Below are 16,554 nucleotides of genomic sequence, written 5' to 3' on the forward strand. Positions count from 1 at the left end.
TTTTGTCTCTTCCCTCAGCCTTGGTATTCTTGGTCCCTCAGTCCCTCCTCGTCCTTTCAGCTGACAGGCAGACACACGCACCTCTACGGGGGCTGAACTATATCAGCACGTCTCAGCCTTGCCCTGCTGTTGTACTTACCCTAAAACGGGTGCGGCGGCTCACGAGCTGGGCAAACAGGGGGTCTTGTTGAATCTCACCGCGTGCGCCTTCCTTCAGCACCGAGAAAGATTTTTTGTTATGTATGTATGTAATCCTGGGAGCTGACTACAATGAGCTGAAGATTGCGATAAGTGTGCAGAGAGCTGGAGATTTTAGTTGTCGCCTGAAACAAGGCGAGGATGGTGGTTCCGAGACACTGTGCGGTCCGCGCTATGACTTTTGCATCATCGTTTGATTTCTTATCATTTGCAAATGTAAACCGTCCTGTTTTTTTGCGGGTAGTGTAGACACGTATAGCGCAGACGTAGATGGAGAATAGATACGTGTATACTGGCTGACGTCATGTCTTGCATGTCAGAAAGAGGGCTAGCGGGTACCTGACAGTTGTAGTGGCACTAACGCGACAATGCATCATGTGTGAAGGTTTTGTTCTCGTGTTGCCAGACCTTTGAGACATTGGAGTGTAGTTTTTGTTGTGAGTGAGCCGAACATCCCCGTCGACAGGTGATGGAGTCTCGTGCCCTTTCCCCAGCTGCGGGATCGACAGATTTGGCGACCGCAGCCGAACTGGGCCATATGACAATTGTAAAAAGATGGAAAAAGGGTATCATTATCATAACTACCAGGACGCGTGCAAATGCTCTTCCCGTTAACCAAGCACCTCCTCCAGCGCCTCCCACGCCCCCCTCTGCGCCTCCCTTCTCCTCACTTGTTCCTTCCCCACACCCGCACTCCCTTCTGCCCCCGCGTCCCTCACCCCATCCCTCTCTTCCCCATCCACAGCCCCAAACCCCGCAAGCACCTGCCGTACCTTTTCCCCCATTTTCCGTACTCCCTCTACCTCTGCCCTCTTGCGCCGTACCTGCTCTTCCATCCGCTCAATAAGCGTCTGTCGCGCTTGATGCGGCCGGTACTCATTAATCAGCGCGTGCATATTGGCCACCATGGTCATGATATCCTTTAACTTCTCATCTTTCTTCTCAGACACCGGGTCCGAAGTCACAATGCCCAAGAGGGATATATAACTTAAAAGTATACTACGCAGAAACCTGAAAAGGTAATTTTGTCTGTCTAGCGATACAGAGTTTGATGTCGTTGTTATTGTTGAGGAGGCAGGTGGTTGCTGAGAGGCTGTGGAGGAAGGATCGCTGGGGTAGAGTTGTTCGTACTGCCAGTCTTGGAATACGCCTTGCATTTTTAGCTGGTCGGCTATGTATTCCATGTTCTTCATGAAGACATCGGTGCCTTTTGCTTTGGCGACTGTATCAAAGACGTGGAATTCGGCGTCATCGGCGGGGGGCTCGGGCGGGATCAGGTAGCGGAGTTCGGTGGGGAGTGAGAGGATTTGCTCGGGGGAGAGCTTGGTTCCTGGTGCGGCGCTGGAGGAGGCGTCATTGTCGTCGTTTTCGTGGAGCCCAGCTTCTTTCTCAATTTCTCGGAGGCGGGCGAGGTTTTCTGGTGTGAAGTGCTTGTAGAAGGGTGGGGGATCGGGGAAGAAGCTGAGGACAATGTCTTCGTCCTCGACTTGACCGGGTTGTTGAGGGTCTGCCATGTTCACGAGAGGGCTATGCACGAGGTCGCTTCTATGAGCCGCGCAGAGAATATGTGATACACGGCTGGAATTGAGGTTTGGACTTGGAGTCCATCATCAACGCGTGCTTGCCGGACCCTTGCATGCAAGCTTGGGTAGCTCAAGCTCGGACCCCTGCTATTATCCACTTTCACCACACGTGCTTCGCCGGTAATAGCCGCAACGACATCGGCACGGAAGAGATCCTACCGGGCACAATTAATAATTGACTGTCTATGATCGTGAGGGAATGACGAGCGTCGCTGAGTATGCCCCGCTTATCTCCGAGGCAATTTGTAGTGTGCACTCAAGATGATGCTATAAGTGGTATTACCAACCTGCTACCGAATGCCTCTCTTAGTGAAGCCGTTTATAAAACCACATCTTGCCTTGATTAATACCAGACATCTTCGCCTCATGCCAAGCTCCACTCTACTAAATCAACCATGTCTACCCAGAAAGCAGTAGTCCACGTTTCAAAGGACGTTTCTGAGTTGAGAAGCGACGTACCCCTTCCTAAAATCCCAGCCGACAATTGGCTTCTGGTTAAGACCAAGGCTGTTGCATTGAATCCGACTGATTGGAAAAGCATCCACCATTCAACTTCGCCGGGCGCCATTGCGGGATGCGACTATGCCGGAGTTGTTGAAGAGGTTGGAAAGGCAGTGACCAACTACAAGGTTGGTGATCGTATTTGTGGATTTGTTCGTGGAGGTAAATAAGAATATCCTGATCTCGGAAGAAAATTGTCACTAACATGCCCTAGGTGACCCAGCAGATCACTCCAACGGTGCTTTCGCCGAACACATAAAGGTCAAAGAGGGCATCAACCTCAAGATCCCTGATAGCATGTCCTTTGAGGATGCTGCAACCTTGGGCATTGGGATCACTACCGTAGGACAGGGACTGTACCAGGAGCTCGGTCTACCAATCCCCCCAGCCAAGGTGGAGGAGCCTACGCCCATCCTGATTTATGGTGCTTCTACCGCAACCGGTACGCTTGCCGTCCAGTTTGCAAAGCTCTCAGGTTACGAGGTCCTTGCTACATCCTCTCCCCGTAACTTTGATCTTCTCCGTAAACTCGGTGCCGACCATGTCTTCGACTACAACGAGCCCAACGTCGGAGCCAAAATCCGCGAAGCAACCAACGACAAGCTCAAATTGGTCTTCGACTGCATTGCCGAGGGAAACTCTTTCAACATCACGGCCGAGGCTATCAGCTCCACCGGCGGCCACATGTCCGGTCTCCTACCTACCAACAACTACCCGAGGGACGATGTGAAAGCAGTCTGGACGCTCGGCTACACGGCGCTTGGTGAGAGGTTCAACGAGAGGCTCGATGCTAAGCCAGAAGACTACGAGTTTGGTGTTAAGTTCTGGAAGCGAGCACAGGAGTTGATCGAGAGCGGTAAGATCAAGCCACACCCAGTTAAGGTGGAGGATGGCTTGGCTGGTGTCCCCCAGGGCTTGCTGGACTTGAAGGATGGAAAGGTTTCCGGCGTGAAGCTCGTGTACAAGGTCGAGTGAAGTATGTAGGCTGTACTTGTAAGATTTTGACGATTGCTCAATGTAATGCTGTACTATTGGACAATATTAGGTATTTCATGCTAAACCTATTTAACGATTGAATGGATCTGTATGTCGTTTGCACATCGGGACAATAGCATCATGGATACTATGAGCGGTCTGCAGCATAGTAATTGCACATCGGCTTCGGATATAATAAGAAGCGAGGTAGATATAGTAACCGTGTGGATGAGAAATGCTCCCGGGATTATCCTCAAAGCAGTACCACCAATCAAGCTCCGTTCAGCCCACACGTGTGTGGGGAAAAGCGTACTTGCATTTACCCCGCCCGTCATCGCCAAAGGGTACCTATAAGCTTGCGGCTCCTAGATTCGACTTGCCCGTTCAAGTGTTCTGCAGCAATGCTGCAAAGATGAAGACATGCGGCATGTCGATGACACGCTTGACCATTTGATAGGGTGATGGCGTATTCAGCTAATCAGAGTCTCGCGTTGCAACATGTGCAATTGCGATCCACAGGCACCGTAATTCACGCTGGAAATAGGGCATTTGTGATTGGTTCGCTGCGGTGACATTGTATTGTTGAATGTACGCTGTGAACGTGTGGAGCCTAGTGTATCGTCATACATGTCTACGAGGACTAAAGCGTGCATACAAGCATGCAAGTATTGAAAACGTCAAAGGCCATTGACAATTTATAAACACCTTGATACCCGGTATTCTTTCACATAAGTCAGAGCAAACAAGCTCCTTGAGTTCACAAGATGCTCTCGGTCCTACTTGCAGCTGTTCCATTGGCTTCGCTTGTCTGTGCATCCTTTGATGGCAACTTGAACTACCATTCGCCTTCTCGCCGGCACAATGATCTTGGAATAGATGTACCCAAGGTCGCAAAGAGAACTCTTTCCAAGCGCTCTGCTCCATGGGATCCTGCTCAGCTAAACTTCACACACGGTGTTGCCTCTGGAGATCCCTATCCTGACTCGGTCATCCTCTGGACTCGTATTGCGCCATCGCTCGAACATGATAAATCAAATGTCACGGTTTCTGGCTATGTAGCGCTCTACAGCCATGAGACAGAAAAGTACATCCAAGCTTCGCCAAATCCCATCTGCGTCGACTATCGTGTTGGTACCGACAGCGATTTCTCAACTGTTGTTGATGAAGGGCAAGCATACACCACATCTGACATCGACTACACTGTCAAGGTTATTCTCATACGCCACTCCCACTAAGATAGAAGCTAACTCCATGAAGGTTGAAGCCAAAAACTTGGAGCCATTCACCCAATACTACTATCAATTCAATGTTTGCGGCAGCTCCAACAAAAGTCCTCTAGGCAGGACTAAAACCAGCCCTGATCATGATGACGATGTCTCCAAAGTCGGACTTGCAGTATTCTCCTGCTCCAATTGGCAGAATGGATATTTCAATGCTTATGGTAACGCTGCCAGAAAGGACAAAGTAGACTTCTTTGTAAGACTAACCTAACACTTTTCATGTAAACCTGGCTGATGCAAAACTCAAGGTCCACCTAGGCGATTACATATACGAGTCTACTAAAGGCAAGCTCTGCAAAGATCCTAGAGCAACAAATCCTCCACGTGAGATTGTCACACTATACGGTCAGTACCTGTACTTTGTCAAATATTGATCGCATCTGATACACTTAGTAGACTATCGAATTAGAATTGGCCAGTACCGTACAGATGACGACTTGAAGCTTGCTCATCAAAACTTTGCATGGATTCCTACATGGGATGACCATGGTATGTTAAACTACTCTGTGAACTGTACTTTTCTGACTCCTTTTAAGAAATTGCCAACAACGGATACCGTGACGGATTCAGGTAAGAAAATGTGGGTTGTTTTAGAGTATCTACTAATACAAGTAGCAATATGAATAACACCGAAGAGAGTTTCTTGAAGTACGGAGGCATCAGCGTCGATTCCAGGAAAATGAACGCCGTCCGAGCTTACTTTGAATGGATGCCGTAAGTCTCACAACGCACCATTTTTGGACATAACTAACAAGGAGAATAGGATCCGCCAGGTAGATCTGGATGACAACCTCCGCATTTGGCGCAACTTCAAGATGGGCAAACTGTTCGACCTCATCATCCTTGATACTCGCAACTACGATCGGTCAATCACCACCCTGGACGAGAACGATGCCTACATCGAGGAAATCAGAGACGATGCTAGTCGCTCGCTCATGGGCAGTCGTCAGGAAAATTGGTTCTACAACCAGCTCTCCGAGTCACATGAACGAGGCGCTACTTGGAGGATTGTCGGTAACCAAATTATCTTTTCGCGGATGAACAACAGTGCGGTCTACAGCAACTGGCTGAATGCTGATCAGTGGGATGTAAGTATCGGATTTGCACGATGACCAGGAAACGCTGCTGACTTTGACGAGGGTTACACCGCAAACCGTAACCGTACACTACACCACCTCTACAGTAACAAGATCCCAAACACTGCGTTCTTAGCCGGTGATTCACACGCCAACTGGGTGTCTGATCTCGTTTGGCTCGACGAAACTCCTTACGATCAGGCTACGGGAGAGGGTGCGATTGGAGTCGAGTTTGCTGGCACTGCTGTTTCTTCTAGCGGTTATGGCTCTGGAAGATCAATTGCGAATTCGAGTGACCGCTCTGCAGCGCTTGTTCGCGATAACAGGGAGCTTCAGTGGACAGAGGGCTATTATCGAGGATACTACGAGCTTTTCATCTCGCCCGAAGAGCTCAACGCGCAGTACTACGGTAAGTCATGTAATCAATCTCTGTTCGTCCTAAACGTTGTTCTTTGCTGATCCTTCACAGGCTCTCCTTCAGTCGCTTCTCGCAACCCTTTCGACATTAGTCTCGCCAACTTCACTGTTAAGGCGGGCGCTAACCACCTGGCGAGGACCAATGGCTCGGTTGTGGCAGCGGGCGGATACGTTGAGAGCGGCGCGCTGCAGCGTGGGCCAACGACTCCATCGAATCTGACTCTGAACACCATTACTGGCACGTGGAACATTACCGGTATCGAGCAAATGTTCATCAAATATTCTTGAAACGTAGTTGTATCTGAAAACAGGTTGATAGGCCGGCTGCAAGTACGGTGCTCGGCGTGGCTTACGCCCGTCAGCACCTTAACTTCGCGATAGATAATAAACATGACGAGCAACCAAGAAGAAACATCTTGTGTTCTTCTTAAACTTTGCATCTTCTTGAAGTCACTGCGTAGAACCTTCCAAGGACGTGGGCACACACACAAGTACGCATGAATAGGGAAAACCAATCTCTGGGAGGCGTATTGGCCCGTTTTGCAGCTCGTTTGATAGTAGCTGCTCTACAAACAAACTAATCGCTGTGGTGATGGCGATGGCTCACCGGGTCCAGCGCGCGCAGCACTGGTAAAGAAGCGCACATCCAGCGGCGAAATACCAGCTGAATGGCGCCGCCGCGAACCCCGCCCTGGACTGAATTGATATGACGCACCTCTATCGGGTTCGGACTAAGTATAAAGTCCACCAGGACAGCGCCTCGGCAAATCGCATTCAGCTCACCCCAACCTCTCCGTATCAGCCAAAAGTCTAGCAAAAATGGCTGCCACAATGAAAGCCTGGCAGTACAACAGTACGAACGGTGGTATCGAGAAGAACCTTCAGATCAACGAATCCGCACCACTACCCTTCCTCCACGATGAACAAATCCTCGTCCAAGTCCACGCCATGGCACTGAACCCCGTCGATTACAAAGTCACCGAAGGCCCCATGCCCCTTCGATTCGTGGGATCCAACATCACCCCGGGCGCCGATTTCTGCGGCACAGTCGCAAAAGTCGGCCGAAAAGTCGACGAGTTCCAAATCGGCGAATTCGTCTTTGGCGCAAAAGTCGGCGCGCTGACTGGCGGAACCCTCGCTCAATATGTAGTCGTAGAACGGACCATGCTCGCTGTGCTACCCGAAGGCGTGAAAGTTGAGGAAGCGGCGGGCGTCGGTATCGTTGGGCTGACAGAGTACGTTTGTTTAGTTTTATTTGCTTATTTTTTTTAAAGAAATGACGCAATGAGATATATATGGGTTAACATGGACCCTGTATAGATACCAGGCGCTTGTGCCACACGTCAAGAGCGGTGACAAAGTCTTTATCAACGGCGGCTCAGGCGGCACTGGTGTCTTTGGTGTTCAAATCGCTAAAGCGCTGGGCTGCCATGTTACCACCAGTTGCTCGACTCCCAACGTTGAGTTTTGCAAGGGCCTGGGTGCAGATGAAATCATAGACTACAAGACTACGGATATCATTGAGGCGCTCTCTGCCAAAGGCCAGGTCTTTAGCGCCGTGGTGGATAATGTCGGTTCGCCTGCCAATTTATACAAAGCGGCATCTGCTTTCCTCCTCCCCAAGGGCAAATTCTTGCAGGTCGGGGTGGAGAATAGTCTTGGTGGTGTAAAGACGTTGACGGGAAATATGCTACTACCAAGTTTCCTGGGTGGCGGCAAGAACTCCTTTCACATAATTATGGCTAAGCCGTCGGCGGAGCAATTGAGGCACATGGCCGAGTGGCTTAAGAAGGGCTCGTTGAAGCCGATTGTGGATACGGTGTTTGAGTGGGAAGATGCGCCCAAGGCTTTTGAGAAGCTGAAGACGGGAAGGGCGAAAGGAAAGATTGTGATTAAGGTTCCACAAGATAAATCGAAGGATAAGGCGGCGTGTGAGTCTTCGTAGGGATGAAGAGGGTTGGTGGAATTTTCTGGTTTTCTCTACTATTTTGGATGGATACAGCAAAACTCCTCACACATTCTGAGGATCATTCCCATGGGTTCACGATTTGTTCATCGATCATGTTTCCACCATGTGGTCTGGACCATAACAACCTTAAGCGGAGACATATAGGTTAAAGTCAAACTATACTAGCGTACAGCCACCAATTCACATATCGAGAAGGTCTGGTTGGAAAGCGTTTGAGGCGAGCATGGGGATGAAACCCATACAGCAACAACCCCTGATGGAAGCTTGGCAACGTCCTCGCATCCCGACAACATTACATTCAATCCCCCCAGACTCTCGTTTTTTTAAGCTTTTCCTTCGTTCCATGGCACAATGTCTTTGTTTTCTCGGCACTTGATCCTTATCGCGTCGTCGGCTCTTTTTCTTTTGTTCATCGCAATATCGTTAGCGACGGCTATCCAGATTCGCGGTATATCGCCGCAGATCGTACAGATTAGCTCTGCGCAGGCTGCTAAGATTGGGGATGATGAAGACGTGGTGGCGGCCAAGGCGCTGCTGAATGGCACGGAATTTGATCGGGGAGATGTGTTTAATGGGAGCAGCGTTATATCTGGATTGCCGCTTGCATCTACTCTCATGACGATGACGTTGGGGTCCACTGACACTGCGAAAACACTTGTGTCATCTACTTTGGATAAAGCCATTCCGTCTACTGCTACAGTAAAAACGACTGTATCCACTGTCCTGACGAAAACGCTCGGTTCCACTACTTTGACCACGACCCTCGTATTCACCACTACCGTAGCGAAATCGCGCATATCCACTACTACTACAACGGAAGAAGGCGTACCCACCCTCATGACTGAAACAGCAGAAGGTGTAATCGGGTTCACCCCAGAACCCCAAAGCAGCGCCAACTGGGACGCCGAGGGCGTCTTAGGCCCCAAACCCACACCTACACCATCCCGAGTTCCAGCCCCCAAACCCGCTGCTCCCCCCGCCCCGCAACTCCCCATCCTCGCCCTCACCTACTCCGGCTCTGGCGGCCCCAAACACTGCCGCGGCAAACTCCTCAAAAAATCGTACTTCCCGCCTCCCCTGGAAAAGTGGAAGAACGGAACTTGCATCAACCTACCCGGCGAAGCGCGCTGTGGCGTGTTTTTCTCGAACAAAGGGGATAATTGCGAGGCGCAGCTATTCAATGAGGGGGATTGCTTGAATACCACGAGTACGTATATCAATACTGTGGTTTTTATGCCAGAAGAGAGGCCTGTGGGTGCGCTTTGGAGGAGTATGTTTGTCCGGTGTGGGGTAGAGGTGCCGGAGACGAAGATGTTGGATCCGAGTATTCTTGGGGGTGCGCTGAAGAGACCCGGTGGTGGTCATGGTTGAAAAGGGATTTGGGATTTCTGGAATCGTGTTGTTAAGAGTTTGGGTATTGGATTCGAGAACTGCCCCTTGAAGTGTGCGAGACGTGTGGAATGATATCTCGGCCGTATCCCGATTGCTGGATGGAACCCAAGATGCCAGAGGGATAATTTTCTACGTTTTTTCCAAGAAAGAAGATGTTCATGCGGTAACCGGATAACAGCAACAAAGCGGCCGTATACGACAGCAGCATTGCGACTCTATCCACACTGCGCTTGGAACTGCGGGTTGGCTAAACAGCGGCCTGGATTTGACTGGTAGACGTCGATGGTGTCAGCGACCGAATTATGCTCCAATTTTCCAAGGAGAGAGCTTCAATTGAGTACCATGGGAAGACAGATGGATTGACGATGGAAAAGAATGGGTTCGCGCAAGGCAGTCCATGTTCTCTATATTCGCCACTGAAGCTTCACCGGGGCTTAGGCTTGACCTACCTTTTTTCGTGAAACATACCTATTCTGGACTTGATGAGCCACAATTACAACGAATACCAAACTACTTTTTTTTCGTTCTATGGCAAGGATCAACGCGGGTGAGCTTATCAGGTGGGGTACGAAAATGTAGAGAACATCAAACGGCGCCCGTAAATAGATACCACAGCACGTCGCTAATACGCGCTTGAGCCGCGGCGGCTCTTCGGAAAACAAGATTGTTCTACTATTGGCGATACGAACGCCTTGCCAATGTGCGGCCCACAGCGTCAGGCTCTTTTTCCAACGGCACTGCCGTTAAGGCCCCCTGCCGATCGCCCAAGTACGAGTTGAACAGCACATTACGACTGTTGCCTAATTGAAATATACCTAAGGACATCAATTCTCCGACACCACCGGATACATTCCTTACTTTTTTCCCCTAAAGAAAGGGATGCAAAGTCTTGTAAACACCTAGAGACCAAATTATTTTCTCACTCAGCCAGTCTCTACATATATCACGCGCGCGCTCCACACTTTCGACTCTCCAGCCCAACGAATTCCTAGATCATTCACAAAATAGCAGGTGCCATGTTGAACTTTACATTCTTTACGTTATCAACCTACCACGCCCTCCGTGCCATCTCGGTCGCCACTTTCCCACCCGGCTTCCTCATTCTGTTCCTCCAGGGTATCCTCTCGCGATGCGTCAATCCCGCCATCGGCATTATTCCCTTCTTCTTCTCTGCAGCTTACTCCGCCTTGATACTTGCGAATGAGAAAATTTGCGGATGTCAATCTAGTGTGTTAACAGGGACACTGATGCATTTGGTTTCTGACCTCCTACTTGGCATTGCGCTACTAGCGTGCCTGATCTTGTAAGAAACGAGTTCATCTAATTGAGGAGTCTTGACTGACTATGACGTTTCCAGAGATTGGGTATTCATCCCGCAGGGAGGGACTGACAGAGGCCTGGTTATGCTGGGCACGTATGGGACTACCTTTCTTATTTGCAACCTGCAAGTCTTTAGGGTGACATTGATCTCATAATAAGGGATACTAATGTGCTTTAGTTTGATACACTTTTACTTTGCCATCAACCGGATCGTCGAAGAGCTCCAGCCGGGTACCTATTATCCAACTTCATGCCCGCAGTGTCAGGGTAAATCTTTTTCGTTTAGGATGTACAAGCTTAATTCGGAAATATTTAGTGGCTATGCATCGCTGCTAGATGGAGAGGGTCGGCCCAAAAACGGTGCAAGACTAGCGGTAGTGGGTGAGGGCGGGTCTGCAGTGTAAATGAATGTGCTTGACCGGCGACGCTGAGTGGCTTCGATCGGGAGAAAGAAGGCCGTAGTAATGAATACACCTGGCCATATATCAAGCAAATTTGAATCGATGTTTCGGAATCTAAACCATCTTCACAACATGGATTGCAAGCCTAGGGGTCTCCTCAGGATAGGTACCAGTCATTGTACAGATATTGTCTGGATCGGAAGTTTTCTTGGTTATATTCTTGGAGATTCAAGTATCTGTAAGTCTGAGGTTTCTGCTGTTGACAATCTCAGCTGATGTGCTAACGGTTACTTAGAGGCCGAACTCTTTAGTCTGCATCTTCTTCCTGATTGGATGACTCAATAGCACGTTGGTTGGTTCGAAGTATTGCGAGTTGGGGTGGTACTGCTCATTCGAATAGTAGGTCGGATCGATAGTGAAAAGTCCCGCGACCAATTTTCTCCGGTCTCTCTTACGGACCGTCGGTAAACACTTTGCACTTACCGCAAGCGGTGTCACGATGCCCAGCCCGGATAACCAGCCGCAGGCCGCGGGGTGTCCAAATTAAGCAGCTGCTAGCCGAAAGTCTTTTTCCACGTCAACAGGACAATCTGCCCCTCATTCCTTCACTTCACTTACACGCAGCCACCCGTACACAAAGGAGGAAACACGAAGCAAAAAATCACCACCAATGTCAGAAATGCCTTTACGACCTCCATCCACAAGACAGCGCCACGATTATCAACTAGCCATGGGGGGACGAGTAACCTGAGTCCACCAAGCAGCCAAGCTTGTTCACCACGTCGTGATATGCATTCCTGTCAGAACCAGATCTTACACCCAACCTAGTCCAAATGGTATTCTTCGGTTGCAGCGTTTCGATCGCTCTCTTTACATGCAGAGTCCTTTGCTACCGCTTGGGATGGCAAGTTGAAGATGCCTGATTGGACAATACATGTGCATCTCGTTTACAGATGCTTCAAGGTTATCAGGCGAAGGTAGCGGGAAAACTGCTTTTTTCCTACCAACATGATTTTTGAATAGAGACAACGGGATTGATACATTAGACGCGCCATTCCTGAACTACCTCCCATCTTGGTTTTACTCGCAACGGAACGTATCGCAGACCTGGAAATACTTACAAATGGAGTCGGTCCCTGCGTGCGAAGTCTGTCTTCTCCATGCCAAACACAGGTCTCAACATACATTTTGAATTCTCTTAGTCGTCGGTTGTCTGATATATGTGGTCATGAGGGGTCTCCATAAACATCCTCATTTCCCTCATCACAAGTGCTGTCGCAACAATTTCCCAGGATGTTTTCGAGCCAGCTGATTTCAACGTTACAAAAGCACGTGTTGATAGCGGCTTCAATGTGTCCGCCATACCAGGGCTATCCAACTTAGTCGAACCGTCTTTGCTGGAAGGCTGTTCGATCGCCGTGAGTTAATTCCCTATCTTGCGTCAGATACTGGCTAACACTACCGACAGTGGGGTTCCCTGAAATTCGTCTTTGGAGACTCGAAGCTGTCACAAGAAGCTCCAACAACGTACTGGTCACAACAGCAGCTTAGTGTAAAGCCCCGTTGCACATTCATTCCAACAGTAGCCTTTGAGATGTCGACTCTAGTTTCACTTTCACGCCTGAAGCAGTGTTCATTTGCGATCAAAATCGGGGGACATGCTGCGTTTCCTGCATCGAGTATTGAGGGCGGTATTACGGTCGATCTGGTGGAAAAAAAACAAGCTCGTGCTATCTGCTGACAATAAAACTCTTGCTGTCGGTTCCGGTAACCACTGGAAAAGCATCTACGACTACCTCGCTCTCAGCAATCTTGCAGTGGTCGGTGGACGCGTAAGTCACTCAACATATCAGCCAATCACGTGATTGACAACCTCAACAGGCTTCGACAATCGGAGTAGGTGGTCTCACGCTCGGCGGTGCCATCACTCACCACACTAACAAGTATGGTCTAGCATGCTACAGCGTCGCATCGTACGAGATAATTTCTGCATCTGGAGCCATTGTTACCGTCAGCGAACAAACGTACCCTGACCTATACTTGGCTCTCTGCAGCGGCGGTAATAACTTTGGTATCATTACGACCTTCAATTACGAAATCTTTCCCCAATGTCTCATGTTTCCTAGCAAACGCCAATATAGCGCCACCCACATCCCCGCACTATTCGACGCTTTTGGAAACACGGTTCAGGACGCCGAGGTGGATACAAAGGCCGCGCACACTTTGTCGCCGTCGCGTACAGTTCGGGATACAGGATTGCGCCTGCAGAGTAGGAATACTTTGATCCGGTTGACGTGTCGAATCCACCGGACATTCTCAACGACTATGTTTCGATCCCTGCTCTTAATGAAGCCACCAAGAATACCACATTGGCCGAGATTACGTTGGGGCTGACTGAGAGCATGCCGGCCGGCTTACGCAAAACGATGTGGTCGCAATTGTTCAAAGTCAATACGGAGCTAGTAATGAAATGGATGAGTAACCACTTTTTTCGAAATCGTCCCTAAGTTTTCCGGTGGCGGCGCCTCTTCGATCGCCTTCCAAGCTTTTACCAAGCCCGCACTGAGGGCCATGCAGAGGAAGGGCGGCAATGCGCTGGGTCTGCGCCCGGACGATGGGCCCTTCTTCCGTGTCGTGCTCTACCTGGCCTGGACGGACGAGAAGGACGACAAGACCATATACAAGGCGGCACAGGACTTTCTGGCCGCGTCGACAGCAGAAAGCCAAGCAGCTGAGTGCATACAACGATTACATGTACATGGTGTACGGCAGCCCGTACCAGCCCGTTATATCCGGCTACGGAGCTGACAGCGTGGCAAGACTAAACAAGGTCTCGAGCAAGTACGATCCCAAGGGTGTGTTCCAGACGTTGCAACCGACATCGTTCAAACTCAATGGGGAAGCCCCATTTGGCGCCGTCGTCGCCATATAAGCATAAGTGGGGTTTGGGTATGTGATTCGTTTGCTTTTGCAGTACGACATCGATGTTTCGATCGCGGCCGAGCACGATAGCGCACACGGTCTCCCCTCCTTCCTCAAATAAGTCATGTACCATGCAGGTGTGTCCGGTTTCCACTTGTACTTTATACATATGTACTACAGAGATATGTACATATGCGGGCGGCCCATATCATTATCAGCAATCATATTGCCAGCTCAGTGGACATTTCACTATCTCTCCAAGCTAGCAACATGTACGCCATTTTTTCCCCGTCCGGCCCACCCTGCTTCTCCACCCCCTTGCCTCCCTACGCGCTACGCGCTGCCCGTGATTGCCCAAAAGGCCATATCCTCTTTCTCCTCTCGTCTTACTCTGCATACGCGAATCCTTGCTCTGGATACATTATCATGCAGCCAAAGCATTCTCCACCACGCTCTAGACTTTGCTGTTTGCGTTGTCTCACGCGCATATATAATACATATGTACATGGAAAGTGGACATGGGGGGAGGGGGGCTAAATATTGTAACAATATGTACCTATTAATCCAATACAACGGTACTGGTCTCTTTTTTCTGCCACTTTTGCTAATGCAACCCAAGACCTTTTTTTGCAGAAAACCCCACCCCCAGGGCGCATACGCCCCCCCCCGTCCTGCTACGCGCTGGTTGGAGATTTAGAGTTCGTAGAGTATGCACTTTGGTATGCGGGTTGAGAAGGGGGAGGGGGCGAGAGGAGGGGGGGGGAAGTGACCGGAAGGGCAAGGCGGGAATGACACGTACATAGATAACAGTACCGATGTACTCTAGTCTGGCCAGAGATGAGGAGATGGTGGTGGGAAGGTGGCAGTGGCAGTGGCAGTGGTGGTGGGAGGTGGAGAAGCGGTGAAGCCAGGGCTTGTTGTGCTGAGTCAGTTGCCGCTGGGGTGCATAAATGTGACATGTACATGTATGGAGATGTGCAAGATGGTATGCATATGTCGCACAAGGTGAACACCTTGTTCAGTGTAGCCTTTTTGGTCCGTTGTCTTGTCTGGCCTGAAATGTGAAATCGTGGTGTGGCTGTGCTGTTGTTGTGTCCCATGTGTGCATAACATACATGAGAACAAAAATAAAGAATGCATGTTCGCTAATGGAAATTCTCCGAAGCATGTCGCACTAAGCCAGTAGTATAGTATCGTGATGTTAGGGGAAAAAAGGTCTCTATATTTTTTTTTGGTTGGTTGTAAAAAGGTAGAAAACAAAAAAGGCTAAAGTAAAATCCGGATATTTTTCGCTAGTCGCTCGTCGCTATGCATGGTTGCAATTGAATGCTTTGTCGCTCTTTCTAGAATGTGACGTTGGGAATCCCAGTAACAGGCTTTACAAGAAACAGAAAAAAACAGTTAGCAAGAACGCCTGATTTTCCGACCCTCCATATGTGCAAGTTGGTTATCTATCATTAGTGTCGTAGCAATTCGATTGTTGCTTGTCTTCTTTCCATCTTCTTTAGTATCGATTTATTTTAGACGTGCATGGTGTATGTGATGATTATCTTCGTCGTAGGTTGCATCTAGTTCACTGGAAGTTTCCAGATGTGTCGCTACTGAGAAGGTGTAGTATCTCAGTGTGTGTCGGTGTGACACTTGTTCAAGCTTCGTTTGTCGGGCTTGCAGGGTTGGAGCAGTTGGGCGTCTCCGGAGCAGAGTAAGTCTGGGTGATGGGCTCGCAGATGTTGCGGTGCGTCTTCCAGTCCGACTTTTGGCAGTTGCGGTCGCAGTAATATGCTGCCTTGCAGCGAGAGCAGCGACGTCGTGCGTGCTGACCAGAGCATGTGGTGCAAGCTATCATGTGTTAGTAAATTGTTGCTGGTACCAGGGTGATATAATCATGTCGTGGTGTTAGGCCTCAAAAGCGGCCCCAATGTGAGTGGGTAAAGTGGAGCACCACATGGGCGCTAATGCAGTGCAGCGAATCAAATCGGGCTCCTGCGTCCCACCCATATGGAAATTGGAGATTGAACATATAACAACTTACGTTTGCTGGTCAGCGCACCGTTAAGACTCTCGGTGCTGGCCATGGGGCGCAGAGAGCGGAAGAGATCCGCACGATTGAAGGCTGGCGGAGGGGAGGTTGAGGTTGAAACGGATTGCGGTGTGAGAGAGCCGTTAGAGGTGCTTCTTGGGATGTCTGGCAAAAAAAAAGTTAATATTAACATGAAATGAAATCGCTGAAGCGCGCGAAGGTGTCTGGCAGGAAAACATACCACCCATTGCACTATCTCGTCTTTCCAACATGGGGTTTCTGGTGTTCACCGCTCCATTGCCTTCGCCAAGACTGTGCGTAAACACGTTCAAACAGACGCTTCGTGGCGGCATTTCCTTGCTCTTTTGGGGGAGGTTTGTTATTTTCCGGGACAGTTGGGTTGAGTTTGAAGGGATTTCAGGAGAAGAAGGGAATACTGGTATTTCAAGCAAAATCTGTCGCTGCTGAAAGTTTCGGTGAAAAGCGGTGTGAGGTGTGAG

At 49.6% G+C, this 16,554-nt stretch overlaps 7 protein-coding genes across 7 annotated transcripts; 5 read left to right on the forward strand and 2 right to left on the reverse strand.

Moving 5' to 3' along the window:
• Positions 1–809: 809 nt before the first annotated feature.
• COCMIDRAFT_7906 (uncharacterized protein) lies at positions 810–1,712 on the reverse strand (the record flags this gene model as incomplete). Its single annotated transcript, XM_007692748.1, has 1 exon — positions 810–1,712. The coding sequence occupies one exon, from the start codon at positions 1,710–1,712 to the stop codon at positions 810–812; it is 903 nt and encodes a 300-aa protein (XP_007690938.1).
• A 464-nt stretch (positions 1,713–2,176) lies between these two features.
• COCMIDRAFT_103257 (uncharacterized protein) lies at positions 2,177–3,257 on the forward strand (the record flags this gene model as incomplete). Its single annotated transcript, XM_007692769.1, has 2 exons — positions 2,177–2,444; positions 2,497–3,257. 2 exons carry the CDS (start codon positions 2,177–2,179, stop codon positions 3,255–3,257), a joined length of 1,029 nt encoding a protein of 342 aa, XP_007690959.1.
• A 764-nt stretch (positions 3,258–4,021) lies between these two features.
• Positions 4,022–7,975, forward strand: COCMIDRAFT_39422 (uncharacterized protein; the record flags this gene model as incomplete). The annotated part of the gene is made up of 11 exons (XM_007692759.1): positions 4,022–4,465; positions 4,515–4,733; positions 4,786–4,882; positions 4,934–5,026; positions 5,074–5,107; positions 5,153–5,251; positions 5,301–5,625; positions 5,677–6,022; positions 6,083–6,299; positions 6,885–7,265; positions 7,351–7,975. 11 exons carry the CDS (start codon positions 4,022–4,024, stop codon positions 7,973–7,975), a joined length of 2,880 nt encoding a protein of 959 aa, XP_007690949.1.
• A 375-nt stretch (positions 7,976–8,350) lies between these two features.
• COCMIDRAFT_39423 (uncharacterized protein) lies at positions 8,351–9,370 on the forward strand (the record flags this gene model as incomplete). Its single annotated transcript, XM_007692760.1, has 1 exon — positions 8,351–9,370. One exon carries the CDS (start codon positions 8,351–8,353, stop codon positions 9,368–9,370), a length of 1,020 nt encoding a protein of 339 aa, XP_007690950.1.
• Positions 9,371–10,407: 1,037 nt separating this feature from the next.
• On the forward strand, positions 10,408–11,115 carry COCMIDRAFT_39424 (uncharacterized protein; the record flags this gene model as incomplete). Its single annotated transcript, XM_007692761.1, has 3 exons — positions 10,408–10,694; positions 10,749–10,835; positions 10,890–11,115. 3 exons carry the CDS (start codon positions 10,408–10,410, stop codon positions 11,113–11,115), a joined length of 600 nt encoding a protein of 199 aa, XP_007690951.1.
• A 1,655-nt stretch (positions 11,116–12,770) lies between these two features.
• On the forward strand, positions 12,771–14,044 carry COCMIDRAFT_39425 (uncharacterized protein; the record flags this gene model as incomplete). The annotated part of the gene is made up of 5 exons (XM_007692762.1): positions 12,771–12,944; positions 12,994–13,311; positions 13,386–13,574; positions 13,621–13,847; positions 13,885–14,044. 5 exons carry the CDS (start codon positions 12,771–12,773, stop codon positions 14,042–14,044), a joined length of 1,068 nt encoding a protein of 355 aa, XP_007690952.1.
• Positions 14,045–15,679: 1,635 nt separating this feature from the next.
• COCMIDRAFT_103301 (uncharacterized protein) lies at positions 15,680–16,326 on the reverse strand (the record flags this gene model as incomplete). Its single annotated transcript, XM_007692770.1, has 3 exons — positions 15,680–15,873; positions 16,067–16,219; positions 16,299–16,326. 3 exons carry the CDS (start codon positions 16,324–16,326, stop codon positions 15,680–15,682), a joined length of 375 nt encoding a protein of 124 aa, XP_007690960.1.
• Positions 16,327–16,554: the final 228 nt, after the last annotated feature.

This window comes from Bipolaris oryzae, assembly GCF_000523455.1.
Source record: "Bipolaris oryzae ATCC 44560 unplaced genomic scaffold scaffold_140, whole genome shotgun sequence".
Lineage (NCBI taxonomy): Eukaryota > Fungi > Ascomycota > Dothideomycetes > Pleosporales > Pleosporaceae > Bipolaris > Bipolaris oryzae.